Genomic DNA, 20,375 nt, shown 5'->3' on the forward strand with positions numbered 1-20,375 from the left:
TGTGGTCAATTCTAGTGTCACATTTTCATGATTTCCAAATGAAATTAATTTTATTTTTATTTTATTTTGTACATTTCTCCTTTTAATCTGCAGATTTGCTTCTTTGCTTGATTTCACACTTCATATATTAAGTACTATTATTACAGTATTAATTGGCTTTCTTTTTCTTCTTCGATTTGTCTGAAGGTTATGCAAACTTTTGCATCTAATAGTACTTGAATAATGAACATAGAAAAGAATATATATGGCCATATATTATAGTATATATTCACTCCTCACTCGAGTTCAACCTACTTTTAAGTACATATCTTTATATCTTGTATCTTGCAGTGATAGAACTGCAAATTTTACTTATTCTTTAAAAAGACAGTAATAATATTCAAAACAATGTTGTACAACTGCAGCAACACAAGATACACGAACACAATATTGGACATTATGCTTTAAAAGACTAATATAACAAACTGAATGCAACAGTACTGGTTTATCTTATTTAGATAACATTTAGATCATGAAAAAGCGGTATTAAAAAGTTTTTTAAATGACCATTTCGGCAGCGTTTAAGTGAAGTTAAAGTGAAGTATATGAATAAACATATATTTTATACAAACATATATTTTGCTCATTCACAATCAGAGTATTCCTATATCAAAAATATGAAACTTAATGTAAAACATTATGATTATTGTCACCATTACAGAAATTTGAATTAAACTATATTATAGGAGATCAGCAGGTGAGAACTAAGCAGGGAAGAGACATTCTGAAACCATTAGTCAGGCCAAAACCATTTTGACCAGTCCAATGATTTGGTTGCCAACTAAGCACACACAAATGTATCTGGTGTACATATATATATATATATATATATATATATATATATATATATATATATATATATATATATATATACACACACACAATTGTATTGGGTGTCTATGTAAGCTTTACAACTACACAAATCCATGCCATGCTTCAAAATTTAATAGAATGGTTTTTAGAAGAATGGAGGATAATACAGCAACAACCTGGCAACTCAATCTAGAGGGGGTTATCCAAAAAGCACATGATTTTCATTTTCAGGTGTCCACACACTTTTGACCATACAGGGTACGTATGCACTACACACTAGTTCACTGTCAACCACAAAAATGAAACCAATGTATAATGATCACATATGTGAAAGGAAAAGAAAATGTTGGAAGTGTAAAAGTAGTGCACTGACTGCAACATATTTCTCTCCCAATTACGAGGCAACACATCACTGAAAGACATCCTGGACTGCAAGCTACAAGTTCCAGTGCCATCGCTCATCCTGGGCCTGGAGGCCCTCAAATGTCAGACTGAAGCCATGAACAATGGCAGTAGACCAGAACGAGGGTTCTTTATGACTGACCTTTAAGCACCAACATACGGCCACAGACCCGTGTTGCTTTCGAAAAGCCCAAAGGGGCATAAAACCTACAGTTGTATATCCTTTATATTTTTATACCTTATCTCCAATGACACTGAAAAAAATTACCTGTACTTATTTTACAACAATTTGACAACATTAACAACTTTTAAAAATATATATTATTATTATTATTATATTATAAAAAGATTGTTCCATGATTGTCCTACAACTTTAAACATAACTGTAAATGGTTAAAAACAAACGTGCAGGATGGGTCTTTTTAATAAAAAAAAAAAAAGGACATGTATGTAGGACATTCACAGAACAAGATCGTTCCAGAATTGTTTTTGTTTGGCATGTTACAGAGAGAAACCACAAAGCCATCCATCAATCTCTATCCATCCATCCATCCATCCATCCATCCATCCATCCATCCATCCATCCATTCATCCATCCATCCTGAAGGCTTTTGTGTCAGAGACTGTAAAGTTGAACTTTTGACTGTTGCAAAGTGTCTTCTTCCAAAATAAGCTTCTTTGCACAAAAAAACACTTATTTGCACAAGAAAATTACAAATTTCTTTGTTTGGATTGTTATGTAGATCTACGTAATCTTTTAATATAAAACAAGCCAGTTATATTTGTAATTTGCTTGTAGCCTAAAATCAGTCCTAATCGTGCTGTTATAGGAAATTAAACACTGCTTTAATTAACATTGTTTATAGTAAATGAGTGTTTACAGATTCTTAGAGATGATATATCTAAACATTTACTTAATTCTGTATGACTGTAGATCTTAGACATATCTTAGAACAGAATCTACTGCACTTCCAAACAGTACACTAAACAAAAGTTTTTTTTCTGGTGGTACGAGACTAGCTTACCTTCACACTTCTCCAGGATCTGAACAGTTTCTCCAATCTCTAGAATCAGGCCATGAGCCAGAGAGCCACGGAAGCTGCAGATCACTGAGTAGAAGAGAAGAGACAGAAAAAAGAATTAGACATAAATGCCGTGATGTACTGAACACAGGGATTTAGTGATCTGACAATTATAAATTGCTGTTTATCACAAATATGAATGTAGTAATTTGATATTATAGAATTACTTTTTCTACTTTTTCTAATGGTACTTTTTTATTGCGGTTTTATCGATAGCAGTTATATAAAATAAGTCATATAGACTATAGAACACAATGACAAAAGGTCTACAAACAGTTTATTGGAGATATTCATACAAATAGTCACAGGCAAACACTTATTCAATATTAAAGGAATTGCACAATCCGAGGTGGGCAGATCTCTTTTTTTTTTTTATTCCTTATTTTTTTCTTATTTTTGGATTTTGACAATAAAAATGATCAGATCATAGAGAAATTACATCTGGACTAATGCAGAATGTAGGAATTATCTTGCAGATAAAAATATAATTAATACATAAATGGTTTGCTGTAAAAGGATTTCTGTAAAAGGATTTCTGGTTCTTGTTTTTTGCCCCACAAGTTTATTAGCACTACTATGGGATTTTTTATAAGTGCTCATTTATTGAAAAACATAGCTGGGTCTACATCTGCACTACAGCCCCTTATTTTCGAACCCTCAACCATCCTGTGAATCAACAACTCTGGAATTACTCTGGACTGCCAGATTGTTTTTTTCCCAGATTCTTTCCAAAACTATTAAGAAATGCGTGAAAGCTGACGTTATCCACGAGCAACATCCTAATATGTGTATGTGCATGTCTCAACATCTCATTCACAAAAACTTCACATAAAAAAAAAAAAAAAAAATCAGTAGGTATTGGTAACAAAGATTAAAAAAAAAAAAATTAGGATTATAATTCATTATTAATATTTAGGACCTTAATTTAATCCAAAAAATTGTCGTGTAGTTCAATGATACAATGTTCACTTTAGCAGAACAAGATTTAATGATGTGCTGTTTTGGAAAATAATCAGCTGTGATTCATATCGTTTCCATTTACACCAATCTGATTATTGTCTGTAACTGCACACCCCTGTGAGTTTTCTAATTTCCTTATGTGTTGCCTGCAGTTATGTATATTACCTGATAATCTGTTTACTTCACAATTTAACTTTGCCAAACTTGTTAAATTGCATCTGTAGCTCTCTCTGTCCCACAGCCATCTTGTGAACATTTGGTGAAACTTCTGTGTAACTTCTCAAATGGCTCAATACTTAGAACATCATCTGACTCACTTTGGAAATAAATGATCCAAACATTTATATTATAAATAATAATATTAAATATGAATAAAGAATATTTAAAGCTATTCTAATCAAGACAATAGTCAGTTGCTGTTTCATCACCATTAATGCCAGTATCAGCATTGTGTCTCCAGGAAAGACCCAAGTGGTTTGGATTTAAATGAGATTAAATCAAACAGCAAGTCTTTTGTTTAGTAATCCTACTTAATGCCTTTTTCATTAGAGCATTTAGATTTAGCAGACAGGGGGTACTGTCTTTATCTCGTTCATTTAGTTGCATTCATGACATCATGTGATTTGTAATTAGGCCACAAACACTTTTGGTTTAATATTTAATGTTTGTTTGGAAGTGCTGCAGTAATTTCCAAGAAAAACACTGAAAGAGGTTCTGATGGGAATCTGTAAATATTTAAAAACAGCATTAAAAGTGCCTTTTTTCAACAAGAGGTCTACTTTAAACATCCTGTAGCCGGACCTAAGTATAAAGCCTTCAGAGTGACGTTGTTATATTGCCATTCATAATGTGGAAATTAGGTACCAATAAAAGGCTGCACTGCACTGGAACACAGCAATGAACCCAGTCAGCCATTAGTGACTTACTGTATATAAACTCTTGTAAATAATAAATAAATAAAAATATTCTTGCAATTTTCAGCTCAAACCATTACACTGTCGAGCAACTGATACAAATCAGATGTTATTGTCTCATCTAATCCCACAACTAGCCAGCAGTGGGCAGGGTGGCTGTTCATAGAAGCAAAGAGGAGGGTCAAAATTAACAGCATGGTTTGAGAAATTATTGCATTTCAATTATGGAAAATAGATCATCAAATTAGTATTCATTACAGAATCCAGGAGCAGCAGTGACCATGATGGCACAAGGAAACCGTGCTCGTTCTCTGGGGACCCCATTTTTTTTATGTCTTCATCAGATGTTCATCGAGGGCTGTAAACCTTTTAGATTTCAAGCCTTTTTAAAAATGGTTTCTTTTTAATACTACGACCTATTGCATGTTGCTACCATGGTAATAGTGGTTGAACTAGAGTTAACTGGATTAAAACACACACACACACACACACACACACACACACACACACAATGTCAAAGTCATCACAGTGCATCCGGAAAGTATTCACAGAGCTTCACTTTTCCCACAATTTGTTGTTACAGCCTTATTCCAAAATAGATAAAATTCAAAATTTTTCTCTAAATTCTACAAACAATACCTAATGACAACTTGAATTTTTTTTTAAATCTTTGCAAATGTATTAAAAATAATTTAAAAATGTATATAAAAAAAAGAATTTACATTTACATTTTGGAATAAGGTTATAACATAACAAAATGTTGTTGTTTTTTTAATACACTATGGCCCCAAATCACAGTTGCAAGTTTTCTTTTGGGGAACTGCCAGTGCCATCATAATGCTCCACTATATTACTACTGTAGCAAAGTAAAGCAAAGTTGTTTGATGATCATCTGTTGAGGAAATCATAGTCACTTGCTCTCACCTTAACTTCTAAATTCCCTGACAGCCACTGTGTGTATAAACATAACCCAGATTCAAAAATGCTATAAAACATAAAATGCACAGGATTGTTTAAAATACAGCGAGGAATGCTTGCGCTTGTCCTTTTTTGCCCATGTGTTTTTGTGTGTTTTTACAACTGCTTTAATTTTGGCTTTGGTTCTGTCCTAAAACCTGTTATATCAATGGTTTGCTTCTCTAATGTGTGCACCTGTTTTGTGTTTAGCACTTAACTAGTTAGTCTATTATATCCTGCTGTTTCTGTAGTTTTTTGCAAAGTTATTATTTTTTTAACATTTAGTTCAGAGTTTTGTCATCCACTTTTTCTATATGGGTTTTCTTTTGTGCCTGGATTTGCCATTTGTTTCTCACCATCACTCACTGCATTTTATATGAAGAAAAACCTGAACCAATGATCCAGCATTTGTGCTTCAATTGTTGAGCTACAGTTACATTTGCAGTATGTTTTCTATCCAAACTTAGGTTGTGTTTAAATTGGACATGTATTTTATGATGTCTTATATTATCTTTCATGAACATATTATCTTTGCTCAACAGCCAGCAACAAGTATACAACTAAATAATCCTAAAACAATGACAATTAATTTAATTGAACAAAACCCAGTCTAATGATATAACCTTCTTTGGTTTGTTGTGTTCTGCTTGCAAATCAGTTTGCTCTCTGTTTTGGTGTTGAAATTGATATCGTCATTTATAATAGCATATACTTTAATTAATTGTAATTAATTAGAAGGACCTCCAAACTTCTTGTCTGAAGGCTTTTAAAGTGGCATTACCCGTGCTTATTGTGCATTTTTGCTTTTAATAAGCTTGATTATCATGAGCTGCTCTGATTGGACAGAGTGGCACAGTACACTGGTCATCTCAGCTACTGAACCTTCATCTTCACACAGAAAGCAAGTCATAAAAAACTGTATTCACAATACATAGGTGATCCAGAGCCATTCGTGTCACTTTTACACCTTTAGTCCTGACACATACATGGGTGTACAGTACAATGACACACCTGTAAAATCACAAACTCACTTTGGTAAGCTTAATAACTACATACATTTTATTTGTGTATTTTATGGGGGGGTTTCTTTTAGTTTCAGTATTTTTAGTATGTTTGTTTTGCTTTTGTTGTTGTTTTTTCTAGTGTTTTGTTTTTCTGACTACTTTTTTTTCTTTTCTTTTTGTTTAGCTTTGCTTTTTTACATTTCTTGGTAATTTTTTTTTTTTTTTTTTTGGTTTAGTTTGAAGTTTGCTTGTTTTTTTTTTTTTGTTTTTTTATCCTGTTCTCCAGTGACTGATTCTGTTATTAAAATTGTACTAAATCTGTACAACACTAGATGGCAGTCTGATTAATGCCCATTAGAAAATCTCAACCTCTCTGTCATGCCAAGTCTCTACAGAAGAGTATTCTCTCTCTCTCTCTCTCTCTCTCTCTCTCTTTCTCTCTCTCTCTCGCTCTCTCTCTCACACACACACACACACACACACACACACACACAAACCTTTTAAGCCTATCTATTAACATCAAACTGAGTTTTGTCTGCTGTTTACCAACTAAAAAAATAAAAGTGCACAAGCGTCACAATGACTTCATACTGTTAGTGATAAATATACTACTCCAGTGAATCTTTCGCTTACATTTAGAGCCGAAAACTGCATAAACGTACACATCGAGAATAAGTGTGCTCTAAAATGCGAAAGGAACTAAATGTATGTGCTATTGATTTAAAAGTATGTGTAGCAGAAGGCTTATGGAAACTGAACTGAAAAATTCTTATTGCAAATTATTTAAATTAAACATGCACATTTATGTATGACTATAGACAGGATCTTATTTCCTCATGCTTTTTGTTTGAACAATTAATAATAAACATTTGAGGCAATTAAATGCTTAAAAGAAAATAAATATACTACACATACAGAATCAATAACATACTCTGTATAACAAGTGTATGAGCTGGTTAAGAGTCAAAATAATAATGTTTTTTCCCTCCTTAAAACAATTTTCCAGAAACTTACCAGATTAAAGGAAAATTTGACGAATTTTGAAAGTGTATTAACTGAACTTTGATGATTTGTTCAAGGAAAACCTTAAAATAAAGAAATAAGACAAGATAGCAGATATAAAAGATAAAGTAGATATTGGACATTAGTTTTAGTGCTCATCTGAAGGCTATTTAAATGAAATATTTAAAGTTTTATGATGAAGAGTTGATACTTAACACCATTTGACAGTTGAAGGATGAGGGGGATATTTGCCTGCTGATACTGATCTGAAACTAGGGGCTGGGTTTAGACATTACTTAGATAGGTAATAAAATGTTTACATTATATTCCAAATACATTATATGATATTTTTCCCATGTTTCCATATTATCTACTGTAAATAACTGAAACAGAAAAAACCTGAATACTTTAAATACCTAAATACTTCAAACTGCCAGTTATCAACCCCCCAATTAAGAAACCTGACCTTGACCTTTGTCAGCTGTCCAACTATAGTCCAATATCAAACTTCCCCTTTATCTCTAAGATTTTAGAAAAGGCTGTAGCACAGCAGTTTTGCTCATATCTACTGTACTGAGGAATAACATTTTTTGAAACGTATCAAGTCAGGATGTAGGCCTTATCATAGCACAGAGACGGAGCTAGTTAAAGTGGTAAATTACCTGTTATTGGCCTCTAATCAGGGTTTTGTCTCTTTACTTGTTTTGCTCAACGTTTGATCATCCTATCCCCCTTGCTGGACCAGAGACTGTTGTTGGAATAGAGGGAACAGATCTCTCCTAGCTTAGGTCTTATCTGACTGATCACTATCAGTTTGTTGATGTAAATGGTCAGTTCTCCACACTCACTGAGGTAGATTTTTCTTAGGTACAAGAGCAGATTTGTAGGATCGTGTATAGAGTGTTTGGTGAACTGGGATATTTGAATACTTTTATCCCCTCACTTTCACGTGCTTACTCAGGTTTGTTGACGGTGGTGTGATGGGCCGTCTCTTATCCCAGAGATCCCTCATGTCTGTGTTACCTTCTGGCTCTCCCTTTTACTTATGCTGCTATAGCGAGTTCTGCCGGAGTCCCCAACTACACAGTGTCCTTAACTTTTATACAAAAATAAGGAAAACTAATAATCCATATCCTTCTCTCTCTCTTTCTCTCTCTATCTCTTTCTCTCTTACTCTCTGTCAGTGGAGTTAACATGCTCCTGAGGTTCCAGTGACCACAGTTCCTGCCCCTCTCCTCTCCTCTCCTCCGATCTGCCCACTTCGTCCTGGCATGCCTCTGGATAGTGTTTTCTTTCGATTTGAGGCCACTCTGTGCAGCTGGGGATGGTTTCTCATCAACGCCCTGGGGATCCATGAAATTACAGAGTAAGAACAGTAGCTTTGAGGATTTGGATTTGGACTGTAGTTAATGTCAACAGTCTGCTACACTGACTCAGGACTACAGTTTGCATCGGATCACCATCATTGCACACCTCAACATGGTTTATCTGTAATAAATGGACATTCAGTGCCACCCAGATGAGGATGGGTTCCCGTTTGAGTCTGGTTCCTCTCAAGGTTTCTTCCTTATACCATTTCGGGGAGTTTTTCCTTGCCACAGTCGCTACCGGCTTGTTCATCAGGGACGAACTTACACATAAAGAACATCTTATTCATTTTTTTATCACCACATTATCTGTGTAAAACTGCTTTAAGAGATCATTGTTAAAAGTGCTATACAAATAAAAATGAATTAAATCGAAATAAATGTTGGATCAAGTTTTAAGGGTGACTGACCAAAAGCCATTAGATATAAGATTTAAATTCATCAGTGTGCCGAGTCAGCAAAGGATTCGTTGCGACTCACAGGTGGTATTGTTGCCTACAAACACGGTTGCCATTCACAATCTGCTTTGCAGCCTATAGTCATGGCCGTCATGGACTACAACACCCCACACACACAAACTCTCACATGACACAGTCACCACCAAACTGATCACACACAACTAGACTCAATTACACTCCCACACACCTATACTTTCTAAACACACTATGATGCTATTCTTGACTTATCAAGCCTTACTATTATGTTTATTAATACTAGATTCTTGTTGTATTTTTTCTTCATTCTTGATTTTTGCTCCTATCTACCCAAGTCTGTTTTCTCATGGCTAATTTTGCCTATGTATCTTGTATTTGTCTAGCGATATGGACTTTATGAGAGTGTCAGGATCTTCTGGTTCCGTGGTGTGCACTTCCGGGTCGGCGGCCATCTTGCCGTTTTTCCCTGCGACTCTCTGTATTTAAGGACACCTGAGATTTTAGCTCGGGGCCAGATTATTTTACCGGCTCCCTAGCCCCTGAGATTATTTTTGACACCCTGCATGATCCTGATCCTGATCCTGATCCTGTTTCTGACATCTCTGGTTTTGAACTCTGGACTGGTTTTTGGTTTGTGTTTCTGCCCTCCCTGTATTGCTCAGTTTGCTGGCTTTGTTTTTTTTTGGACTCTGTTTTCGGTTTTGTTTTTGTCTTCCCTGCATCACCCTGTTTGCCTGTGTGTTCAACCCTGGACTGTTGTTAGATTTAGTTTTTGCCTTTGCCCCAATGCTCTGTTTACTTTTTTCAAAGCCTGTTTTCTCCATACCCCTGTGACATCCTGCATTTGGGTCCTTTCAGTCACGCTCCAGTCACCTGCAGAGTGATCTAATCATTACAGAAATAAAGTCTAATTGCTAGTAAACTTGATGAATATCAAAAGCACTTAATTGTCTAAAATGCCTTAAGATTATGTAAAGAAAATGTACAGTATCTCCATAGCACAGGGACAAAAATTATCCATTTAAATAATTTCTGGGTATACCCTTGTTTACTCCCAACTGGTGATTTAAACCCATAGGGATGCTGTAATCCTGGTGTGAAAACACAATGAATAGATACCAAATGCACAATATTGAATTCTCCACCTGATATTGCAATTGTGTGTCATTAAATAGGAGTGTTGCTATATTTGTAGCACAATTTATGAACACACCTGTAACTATTACTTGCAATAGTTGGTGTTTTTCAAAGTCTTTGTTTAACTAGGTAATAGTACATTAATTGTAGAAGAAACGAGAATAACCAACTTCAGATTGATATCATGAATTTTCCTGGATAAGAGTGTCAATGTTTGGCACCGCATGTGGTCTTTACTTTCTAAAAATAAATCTCTGCATTTACGTTTTTTCTTAAATTTTTCTTAGTATCAGGACAAAGTAAAAATGATCTGGTCCTTGTCCAATCTTAAAATTAGTTAAGTACAACCTTAGATAAACATCACGTCCGGTCAAGTTTATTTCTATAGCGCTTTTCACAACAGACATTGTCTCAGAGCAGCTTTACAGAATTTTAAGAGTAAAGGTGAATGATGTGTATTTATCCCTGATGAGCAGCCATGGTGACTGTGGCAAAAAAAAACTCCCTTAGAGTTTTCATATTCAGAATGTATAATATATCTGGGTATGCATATTTAGTAGTATATTTGATGTAATATTTAGTAAATGTTGGTATACATAGTTGTCCCCAGACCAGTTCAGAATAAATGACCAATGCAATGCTAATAAGCCATGATATTTTCATTCTGCTGTGCATTAAATAAAATGTGGAATTATGAAAACTCCTAAATGAACTGAATTCCTATGTGATGGTTACAAAAAACATTCGGATTCTTATGTTGCTGTGCAAGTTAGCTCTTTGTTTACAATGCATAACTGGCGCACCCTCCTCTTCTCTTTGTGTGTCTGTGTGTGTGTGTGTGTGTGTGTGTGTGTGTGTGTGTGTGTGTGTGTGTGTGTGTGTGTGTAAAGGAAAATCAATTGCTTTGTGAATGAAATATATGTTGGCCAGTAAGCATGCTCTGTCATGGTTAATGCCCCAACTCGATATGGCAGACTGAAAAGCAGACGAGTACAAAGCAATAGCCACAAACTAATGAAATAAGTTGTTGCAAAAGTACCATCTAGATATGCTGGCAAAATATTGTAATCTGTCTGCCATGCAAAGTAAAACTGAAATGATGCACATGTTATGCATATGTTTACGCTCTAGTATATGATGTATAGTTATATCCAAAAACTGTAGATGAATCCACTTAATCATTTGCAAAGGTTAAAAATTAGGACAGCATGGTAGTAAATATTGTATGTACTTTTATTTTATTTGAAAATCCAACCTAGTCCTAACTAGTGTCAACATATACAATGTAAGGCTAAAGGTTTATGGAGAGTTGACATAAACAATTGTCTGTCCTTTTTTTAAAATGAAATGAGTTTGTCTACTTTGCTGTTATAATATCCTTCACCCTTATCAAAAGGCTTTTCACAAGATTTTTAAATGAGCATTAGTAAGGTCTGGGGTGCAGTCAGCATTCTAATTCAGCGCAAATGTTTTCAATGGGGTTGAGGTCAGGACTTTTTGCAGAACACTCGAGTTTTGCCAGTACAACGATGGCAACTCATGTGTTCATAGAGCTACGAGATTGTCATGCTGGAAAAAGTTTGGGTTTTTTACCTTATCTGAATTGAATTTGCAATGCTAGCACATACAAAAACTCCTTTAAAATTTATTAACAATATACAATATAAAATGTAAACATTTGAAGTAACAACCTCATAAAGATTAAATTCTTACTTATAGATCATACTGTATATATGGAAATTTCATTATGCACATTACTGAAGGTCAGGTATTTTGCTAATACTTTTAAAGTCAAGTAAAGTCAAATTTATTTCTATAGCGCTTTTCACAACGGACATTGTCTCAAAGCAGCTTTACAGAATTTAAGAGTTAAAACAACAAAGGGAAAACCGAACCTAAGCTGCCAGATAAACACAGAGTTAATTAATCCACTGCCACAAATAGAGACAAACACATTCACATTTAGCCCTGCTTTAACTGTCACAAGAAAACATCCTTGATGCTTACCACTCCATAAAATAGCAAAAATCTACCATTATTTAAATTCTTAGGGGTGTTCGTCTGTAATGAATGGAAGAACTTAAAAACATTACCAGGAACAAGGGATTTCTCTAAGAAACCTGAAAGGCCTATAATCTCCAAATCTGTATTTGTCTAAATTGCCAACCAATGAAAAGTTTTCACTCTAGCAAAGTGAAGATATCGATCTACTAGTCATAGGCCAAACTCCAACCTCTGGCCTAAGCAAGACTGTCATGACAGGGATGTTAAAATAACTTTGCTGGTTGATTCTGAGGGGGAAAAAAGCATTTACGAAACGTTCAACCAGAAGGTCATTTTGAGTATACTTCAGAACAAAGAACCTGACCAAGGCATGGAGGGTACGTTTTAGGGTGAAGTAGGCTAAAGCATTTTGAAGGGGTTGAAAACTTAAAGTTCAGCCTTGCTGTTTTGTCCAGTGCCCTTAAATATGACACTTCTTTTTCTTTACAGCTCTTGTTATTTCTCAAAAGAAATCTTCATTAAACACTGGTTGCTATATTTAGACACAAGTGACAGGTTTTTATGTGTTTCTTTAGATATGATTACATTTCTACCCATCTGAACATTGAACAATAAAGAAATCAATAAGACCAATTTTACAATAGTTAAAATGAAATTTGGTTATGAAATATCAATGCTATCTTACTGAAATGCCACTGGAATCTGAGTCACTGATGGCAGGCATGTTTTTTTGTACTAAAGTGATAATTAAAGTTACAGATTATAAGAATGATGCACTCATGAAAGCTTTAATGCTTCCCAAGCAATTAGATCACCATATAAAATAATTGTGCTAGAACAAATTTCAGCTCAGTCCGTATGAGGCTATCTGATTTTAGCACTCTCCCAATGTATGATCACTCCTCACATTTCCCGCCAAGTTTCATTTACTTACATCCAAGCAATCATAAGTTACAGCTTATTGGATAAATGAACAAAATGAATAAACCTTCTGTTAATTAATTATGTGAATTATAATATATTTATTATATTCAAATTATATATAATATAAATTAAGCCCTATTCATTGACCAATTTTCTGCATGATTTGTTTTAAGAGGAATAAAAATCCTGTTTGAGTACCTTGTGCTTGGACCCCTAAAAACAAATAATTGATTTTTAACATCTGAACAGTCAGAAGATTTTTTAATATCCTGTGATAGCAGCTCTGTCAATATTCATAGATCAATATTAATCGTCTGTCAAAGCATGCCCTATCATATTTTATTCCTTACTTATATTTACCCACCAATCAGACCATTTTTTATGTTTAATACATCACTGAACCAACAATCAGGGCACTTATTTTCAGCATGTAGGTCAAGCACACACAAAATTTGGAACATGAAATTACTATTAAGCAATAAACGTAAAAACCCAGAAAGCAGAAAAGTAATTTTTGTTTTGGATATTGTTCTATGCCAAATACAACAATTGTAATAGGAAAGATGTGAATGAAGTGAACTTAATTCAATTAAATTCACTCAACTAAACCACTCTGTGACACTTATCAACTATTATTTACATAAACATTAATACAGCAATCTGACAATTTCATATCAGGTCAGACCTCCAAAATGCAACTGTGTGTAAAAAATTATTGAATGTCAGACTTGGCAATTTTTGATGTGTAGGAGGTCTGCAATTTTACATTAAAATATTATGTTATTGCTCAATAATGTAACAAATAATCCATAGGCAGATGAGGCAATAAGCATATATATTATATCAGGAATGATTGACAGCCCTGGCCCATTTTCCAAATCTCCTGTAATGTTTCAGCTGGTATTCTCATCTCCACTGATATTCCCGCATGAAAAGAGGCGCTGACGTGGCATTGTTGATTTCTATCACAGTAATTGGAGAAGGTTTTGAGTTCATTCAAGTGAAACACAATCTACCAAGATAAAAAAAAAACAGGGCTGCATAAGGGAAAAAAATTGTTAATAAGGCTGCATTATAGCATATGTTATCAATGTTGGCTTTAACACCTGACATGTGGTTGCCTAATAGGCTGATAGGATTAAATGGGGAGAATTATGATTTATTATGTCATATTTAATAATCATTAATTTTGTAAGGATTTAAAAAATGTTATATGTTGTGCTATATACATAAGAGTACAGTTGTTTTTGGTTGTTTTATTTGTTAAATAAGGTACAACGCTGGAGTTTCTTTTTTTAATGTTTGGATAAAAAAAGGACGTCGTGAATAAATTTGTGTTGCGTTGAAGGTTTTAATTTCTCCATTTATATTTCTTATTTTTAATAAAAAAATGGCCACAGAAATTTTTTGTGATTTTTAGGCTTCAAGAGGTTTTAAATCTAGATTCTATTAGAGAGATAATTAGCAAACCGAGCAACCAACAGCTTGATTGTATAACCCAATACTATGAAGCCTTTTTAACAAGATGCTGTGGTCAACTGTGTTAAAAACCTTAAGGAAAAAGAGCTGAACATGTCTTTTTACAGTCTAAAGCTTCAAAACTGTCATTGGTCTTTTTTTGCAGCAGCAGCAGCCACAGGAATAGTACTGTGTTGTTTCCAGAGACCAGACAGAAAAACAGACAATACAATGTTCCTTTCCATAAATTGCTTCAGGTTTTTTTTATCATGATATACAGGTAGCTCCTTTGTTATTCATAATTGAAGAATCCTCACCTTTGAAATGTGGGAGAATTAGGTTCAGGAAACATTTTCTTAGTTTAGAAATATATTATTATCTCTAAATATGCACTTGGGGACAAAAACGACTTATGGGCTTCTTTATGCAAGTCAATGGAAGAAAAAAAAGAACACACAGGCTATGATAGTTCTTAGAATGCTGTATTTTCCTGGTTTCCTTTTCTGTCTTTGACAAGAAACTTCATGAAACATTTACAGAGCTCTATCCAGCAACAACATGCCACTTTATCAGTACTGTTCCACCCTGGCTCTCCAAGAAGCAGCCGAATGTGCTTTATTGCACAGGAGTGGTAAACACTTTAGTTTTTTAGTGCTAGCTGTGGACAAATTTATTTATCACATACAAATGTTGTCTTGATGTGGAAAGTATGTTTGGCCAACCTTTTTTTTTTTTTAAACCATGATTTCTAAAGTTTGAGCACTTCCGCTCTTTACTTCCACCATTTCAGTTTGGAACAGGCTAAAGTAAATCCATTCACTCATGAAAATGAGAGTCCTGGATGTCCAACAACATTCCAGCAATGTACTAAAAAATAATAATTTGGTGAAAAAAAGCTGAACGTTTAATTTAAGTAAAGGCAGTGTCTTGTTTGATGTGAGAGTAGGGAGAGTAGGGGGAAAGTATTAAATATGTGGGATGAGATTCAGAAAAGAGGAGTTTCTGATGGCCAGGCATGGCAAAGCAAGCTTCTGTCTCTTATATGCTAGTTTTACTGAATGACCAAAGGCAATATACTGTATTTTTAGATACTTTATCAGTATCAATACAAAAATCTATAGTGTGATGTTGAAATCTTTAAAGAAAAACATTTACAGATCTCATTAAAATGCAACAAAAATATGGTTGAGGCAGTGCTAGATAACTATGGTGCTCACACAAAATATTTCACTTAGGGTGTACTCACGTTTGTTGCCAGCTATTTTGACAATAATGGCTGTATGTTGAGTGATTTTCAGAGGACAGTAAATCTGTACTGCTGTACAAGCTGCACATTGACTTCTCTGAAATATTCCCAAGTTTCAATTCTATATTATTGTCCGTTGAGAAGATCTACTAAAATAGTTGCTGAAATGTGAGGGGTGTACTCACTTTTGTGAGATACTGTAACAAAATGGAGGCCAAATTAAACATTCTGAAATATATGTATTTCACTCAAGGTTTATATTTTACATATTAAAAAGTATTTCATATTCAATAAAGAAAAGAATGCAAATAGAAATAGAACCATCTGTTCTACTGGTTGGAGAATTATGGAACCATTGTGTATACACATCAATACTGTCAAGCATGCAATAAATACATAATACATAACACATTAACAGAAACCCTTATATGGTATGGAGTGTTTCCTTGTACATGCACATTAATCATGCACAGTCTATGACAGGAACATTGAGAGAACCCCAATGGTAAGTGAGTCAAAAGCAGGACACACACATGTTTAAGTTAAATATAGACCAAAAATAGGTTAGCTTACATTAATTCACAATGGAGGGGTAATACACAATCGAAGATGCTTAGATGCTAAGCAGTGTGGTTATATGCAGCTGTGGAAGGCTCTTTGCTTCAGGGTCCTGCTGCAGTCAGTTAATCAGATTAACTTACTGACCTAAATAAATTGTGCTAAGCCGCTTCGAAAATAAAAACATTTCAGCCTATGTCATGAGGTACGTATAAACATTGATCTTCTTCGGAATACCTTAATACTACCCAAGATTCAATGTGACGCCATCATTTATAATCTCAATTATAACCCTTTCATAAATCACTGTCACACACTATCTGTATGGCCATTTTTTTACTTAAAATCAATAAATTAATAAAACAAGATGCAACTGCATAAACTATGCAAATACTTGTCTATAGTGGAGGTCAAAACACAGACAGAGAAAGACTCAAATAGACATTCTTATAATAGTCAAACATTTGTAGAACAGGTGAACGTAGCAAGGCATTACAATTCTTACAATACAAAGAGGAGACAGGACTGAAATAGAATTAAAATGCAAACATGAACAAATGTGTTCATAAAGAAGAAGAAAAATAAGAAAGATGACATCACTATGCATCACTATGGCAATTCTACTTTGTCTGTTAAAAAAAAAAAAAAAAGGTTTCGAGATTTTTTTCCTCACTTTTTTCCTTATTGTGTGAAAACCAAAACCAAAATGAATATAATATTTAACTCATTGATCTCTAGTGCAATGATATATTTAATTAAAAAAATTCATTCTGGTTCAGCAGAACATCATCTATGTCAATGATTTTGCAAATGAAATTACAGGATATGTCATGCTATACAGCTTATCAACAAATAAAGATGTCAATTTCTTTTAGAGAAAATTTAATATACCCATTTTCTTTTAAAATGCATCTTATAGGATTCGAATTTGACTCAGATCTTGTATGAAGATCTATAATTTTTCAGACTAGTATGGTTTAGATACAGATAATAAAAATAATAACAATACATTAGATTACATATTCCCATTGATAATACCAGTGGTGGGCTATCAGGGTCACCAAAGCCTTCTCTGCTGGCCTAAACACTATCAGAACCACTGACCTACATTTACAACCTAAATTCTAATATTTGTTCCAAGAAATTGTATTAATTTATTCACAACAGTTTATTCTCTTTATTTCAGAGTGTTTCTTTTGGCTGCACTGCTTCCAGTACGTGTATGTGAATGTTAGATTTTTTGTTCAATCAGATTTAAGCCTCTATGTGCTGCCATGTCAATCTAATCTGCCCAGGGCCTTCATAGTCAGTACTGCTGGCCAATGTACCTTAAACTATATTAGCAATGGGTCTGTTTCTTTAAACAATCAGATTTCCTCACAGCATATTGTCAGCATTTTCCGTCCTCTGATTGGTTGTTCAGAGACAAACCGTTACAGCGAAGTTCGACTAGCGATCAGCAAACATCAATACATTTGAGTTAGAATTTTTACACCCACAATATCTGAATTTCATTATAGATTATCATAATACATAATTGCAGAATCATCCTAGCCATATACATTTAATATGCACATTGCTCAGAAACTGCAGTTACTTTAGCAGAGGAAAAAAATTCAGCAGATTAATATCATGCTTTTTTGTTTTGTTGTAGCAGAGGCACACCATGATAAATGAAACAACATGCATGTGTGATTGAGAGTTTTTCCTCTTTCCCTTTTATTTTATTCAATATAGTGATGTTTTAGGGTTTTTTTGTATTCACTGTAATTTCTATCCACATGCCTCAAGAAGGAATGAGAGCATGAAGCATTTCAGAAGGAGGTACTTTCCACAAGCAATTAGGGCTCTGAATAGAACCTCTAATCAGCCATAATCTCCTTTATCTCAGTTTTGTGGACACATATCCACTAACATCCACTATTTGGACACAAGTATTAGTACACTGTCCCTGAATTTCCTGCCATTTGTGGCTCTTTCCTAAATTGTTACCACAAAGTTGAAGGCAGACAATTGTATAGGATGTCTGTGGATGTGGTAACATTTAAATTTCAGTTCACTTGATATGCAAGACCCGAACCTGTTCCAGGTTTGTATACAAAGCAAGCTTCATGAAGGTATGGATTACCTGGTTACAGTAGAAGATATTGTGTGGCCTACTATCAAGATCTGAGCTCAACCCTATTAAACACCTCTGGGATGAATTGAAATGTTGGCTGTACCCCAGGCCTCCTCACCACATCAGTACCTGACTTTATTAACGTCCTTCTGACCAATCTCTACAAGCACACTTCAAGATCTCATAAAACATCTTTCCAGAAGAGTAAAGGTTATTATGACAGCAAATAGGTATAATGTGGAATGGTATGTTTAAAAACACATATGAATCTTATGATCAGGTGTCGACAAACTCTATCAGTCCATATAGAGTATCATGCATTCCAGCAGCACGAACACTCAATACAAATATGTGTTAAAGTGGAATTTGCCTCGTAAGCATTCCTGACTAAACAACACTGTGCTTCTCCTTTGTGTCACTGATTTCCCAGCTGGAGGGAGGGTGAAGAAGGGCAAAAAGTCAGAGAGAAGCTGTTTTTCTCCTGCATAATAAGAGCTATTGATTTACCTGTAAGGTTCTTGGTTGAGCTGCCTGTATGAGCTGATCTATGGAGGGCCTGGGGGTCTGTCTACATATATAGACTCCAGGTAGTAACTGCAGTGTATTTAAGTAATTAATGTAGATGAGCTTATTTGTGACAAATCCTCTTAGGCTGAAGACATTTATTTGGCAGATTTTTTTTACTCTACCTAAATAAGATGTCTTATATGCTTAATTTTTCATTTGCCTTAATGATTGTTTAAAGTTTTTATGTTAAAGTATTGTTGGTGAATGTTAAAATACTATACTTTTCTAGGTTTGCATGTATTTCCTAGATTTTACGCATTTGCTTTTACATTTTAAGCTTTCACATGGCCACTGCAGATGTTTGCAATTTCCCCACTGTGGGACGAATAAAGGTATATCTCAAACCAGAACCTGGGTGCAATTGAGATCACATAGTTGTTCTCTTAAAAACAAGTGCAATACCAGCTTTAAAAAAAAAAAGAAAATGATAGGACAATGTCAAATCTTCAACAGTTCAATCAGCTTTAATCAAAATATGATTAATAAAGTGCTTTCCAGCTCTCTTCAAGCTGCTGTTTTTGGTGTTACCCTCCCATTTTCACTGTATTCACCAGTCATTATTCTGGTTTTCACTGATTGATCTAATTATTAGCTCACCATTTGTCTAGTCTTTGTCTTGTGTACTATGGTGTGTTCCACAGTAAAGAGTTTGGTGTAAGGTTTCTAGCTTCCATTCTTTAGTCTCAAACTTTGCCTCATTACTAGTTCCTTTTTATATTATATAATACAACATATATTATAATTTTCTTATTCAAAGATTTTTAGTTATTTTTACTATTGACCGATATTGCCTCATCTTAACACTAAACAGAGTTATAATAATAGAAGCCAGATATAAGCATACCTCAATGCTGATATCTATTTGTAAAATTTCAGTTGCTGTACACTCACGAGTGTAGTGCTACAGAAAAAAATTAATAGAAAAGTTCAAGAATATAATCTAATCCTTATTATGTCATAAATAATATAATAAATAGAAACATCTAACATCCCACACAAACCTTCAGGGCTTCACTCAGTGTGAGTTGAGAGCAAATGTCAAGCAATAATATTCCTGCTAACAAAACTGAATAATACACATCGTATCTAACTTTTGTCCTCACTAACCCTGCTCTCTCTGCCTGTGTCTAAAATGACTGGAGTACACTAATATCTTTAGTAACCCTTTACAACTTGGATAGAATGGTGGATAAGGAATACTTTTTTTTTTACCAGAGAAACTGGGTGTGAAATTAGAATATACCCTGGTTGTGATGTGTATATACACACACACACACACACACACACACACACACACACACACACACACACACACACACACACTTCATTAACTCATTTTCACCAGAGGTCAATTTAGAGACACTACGTCACCTACTGGCAAGCTTATG

General features: G+C 34.4%; 1 protein-coding gene across 6 annotated transcripts in view; it reads right to left on the reverse strand.

Annotated features, from left to right (window-relative positions):
- Positions 1-20,375, reverse strand: part of dock3 (dedicator of cytokinesis 3) — a 228,867-nt gene that overhangs the window by 176,667 nt on the left and 31,825 nt on the right. For all 6 annotated transcript variants that reach the window (XM_046875282.1, XM_046875279.1, XM_046875280.1 and 3 more), the window contains exon 2: positions 2,280-2,363. In XM_046875282.1, coding sequence (XP_046731238.1) covers positions 2,280-2,363 — 84 coding nt within the window. The remainder of the gene's footprint in view (positions 1-2,279; positions 2,364-20,375) is intronic.

The sequence above is a fragment of the Silurus meridionalis genome, chromosome 19 (assembly GCF_014805685.1).
Source record: "Silurus meridionalis isolate SWU-2019-XX chromosome 19, ASM1480568v1, whole genome shotgun sequence".
NCBI classification, from domain to species: Eukaryota; Metazoa; Chordata; class Actinopteri; order Siluriformes; family Siluridae; genus Silurus; species Silurus meridionalis.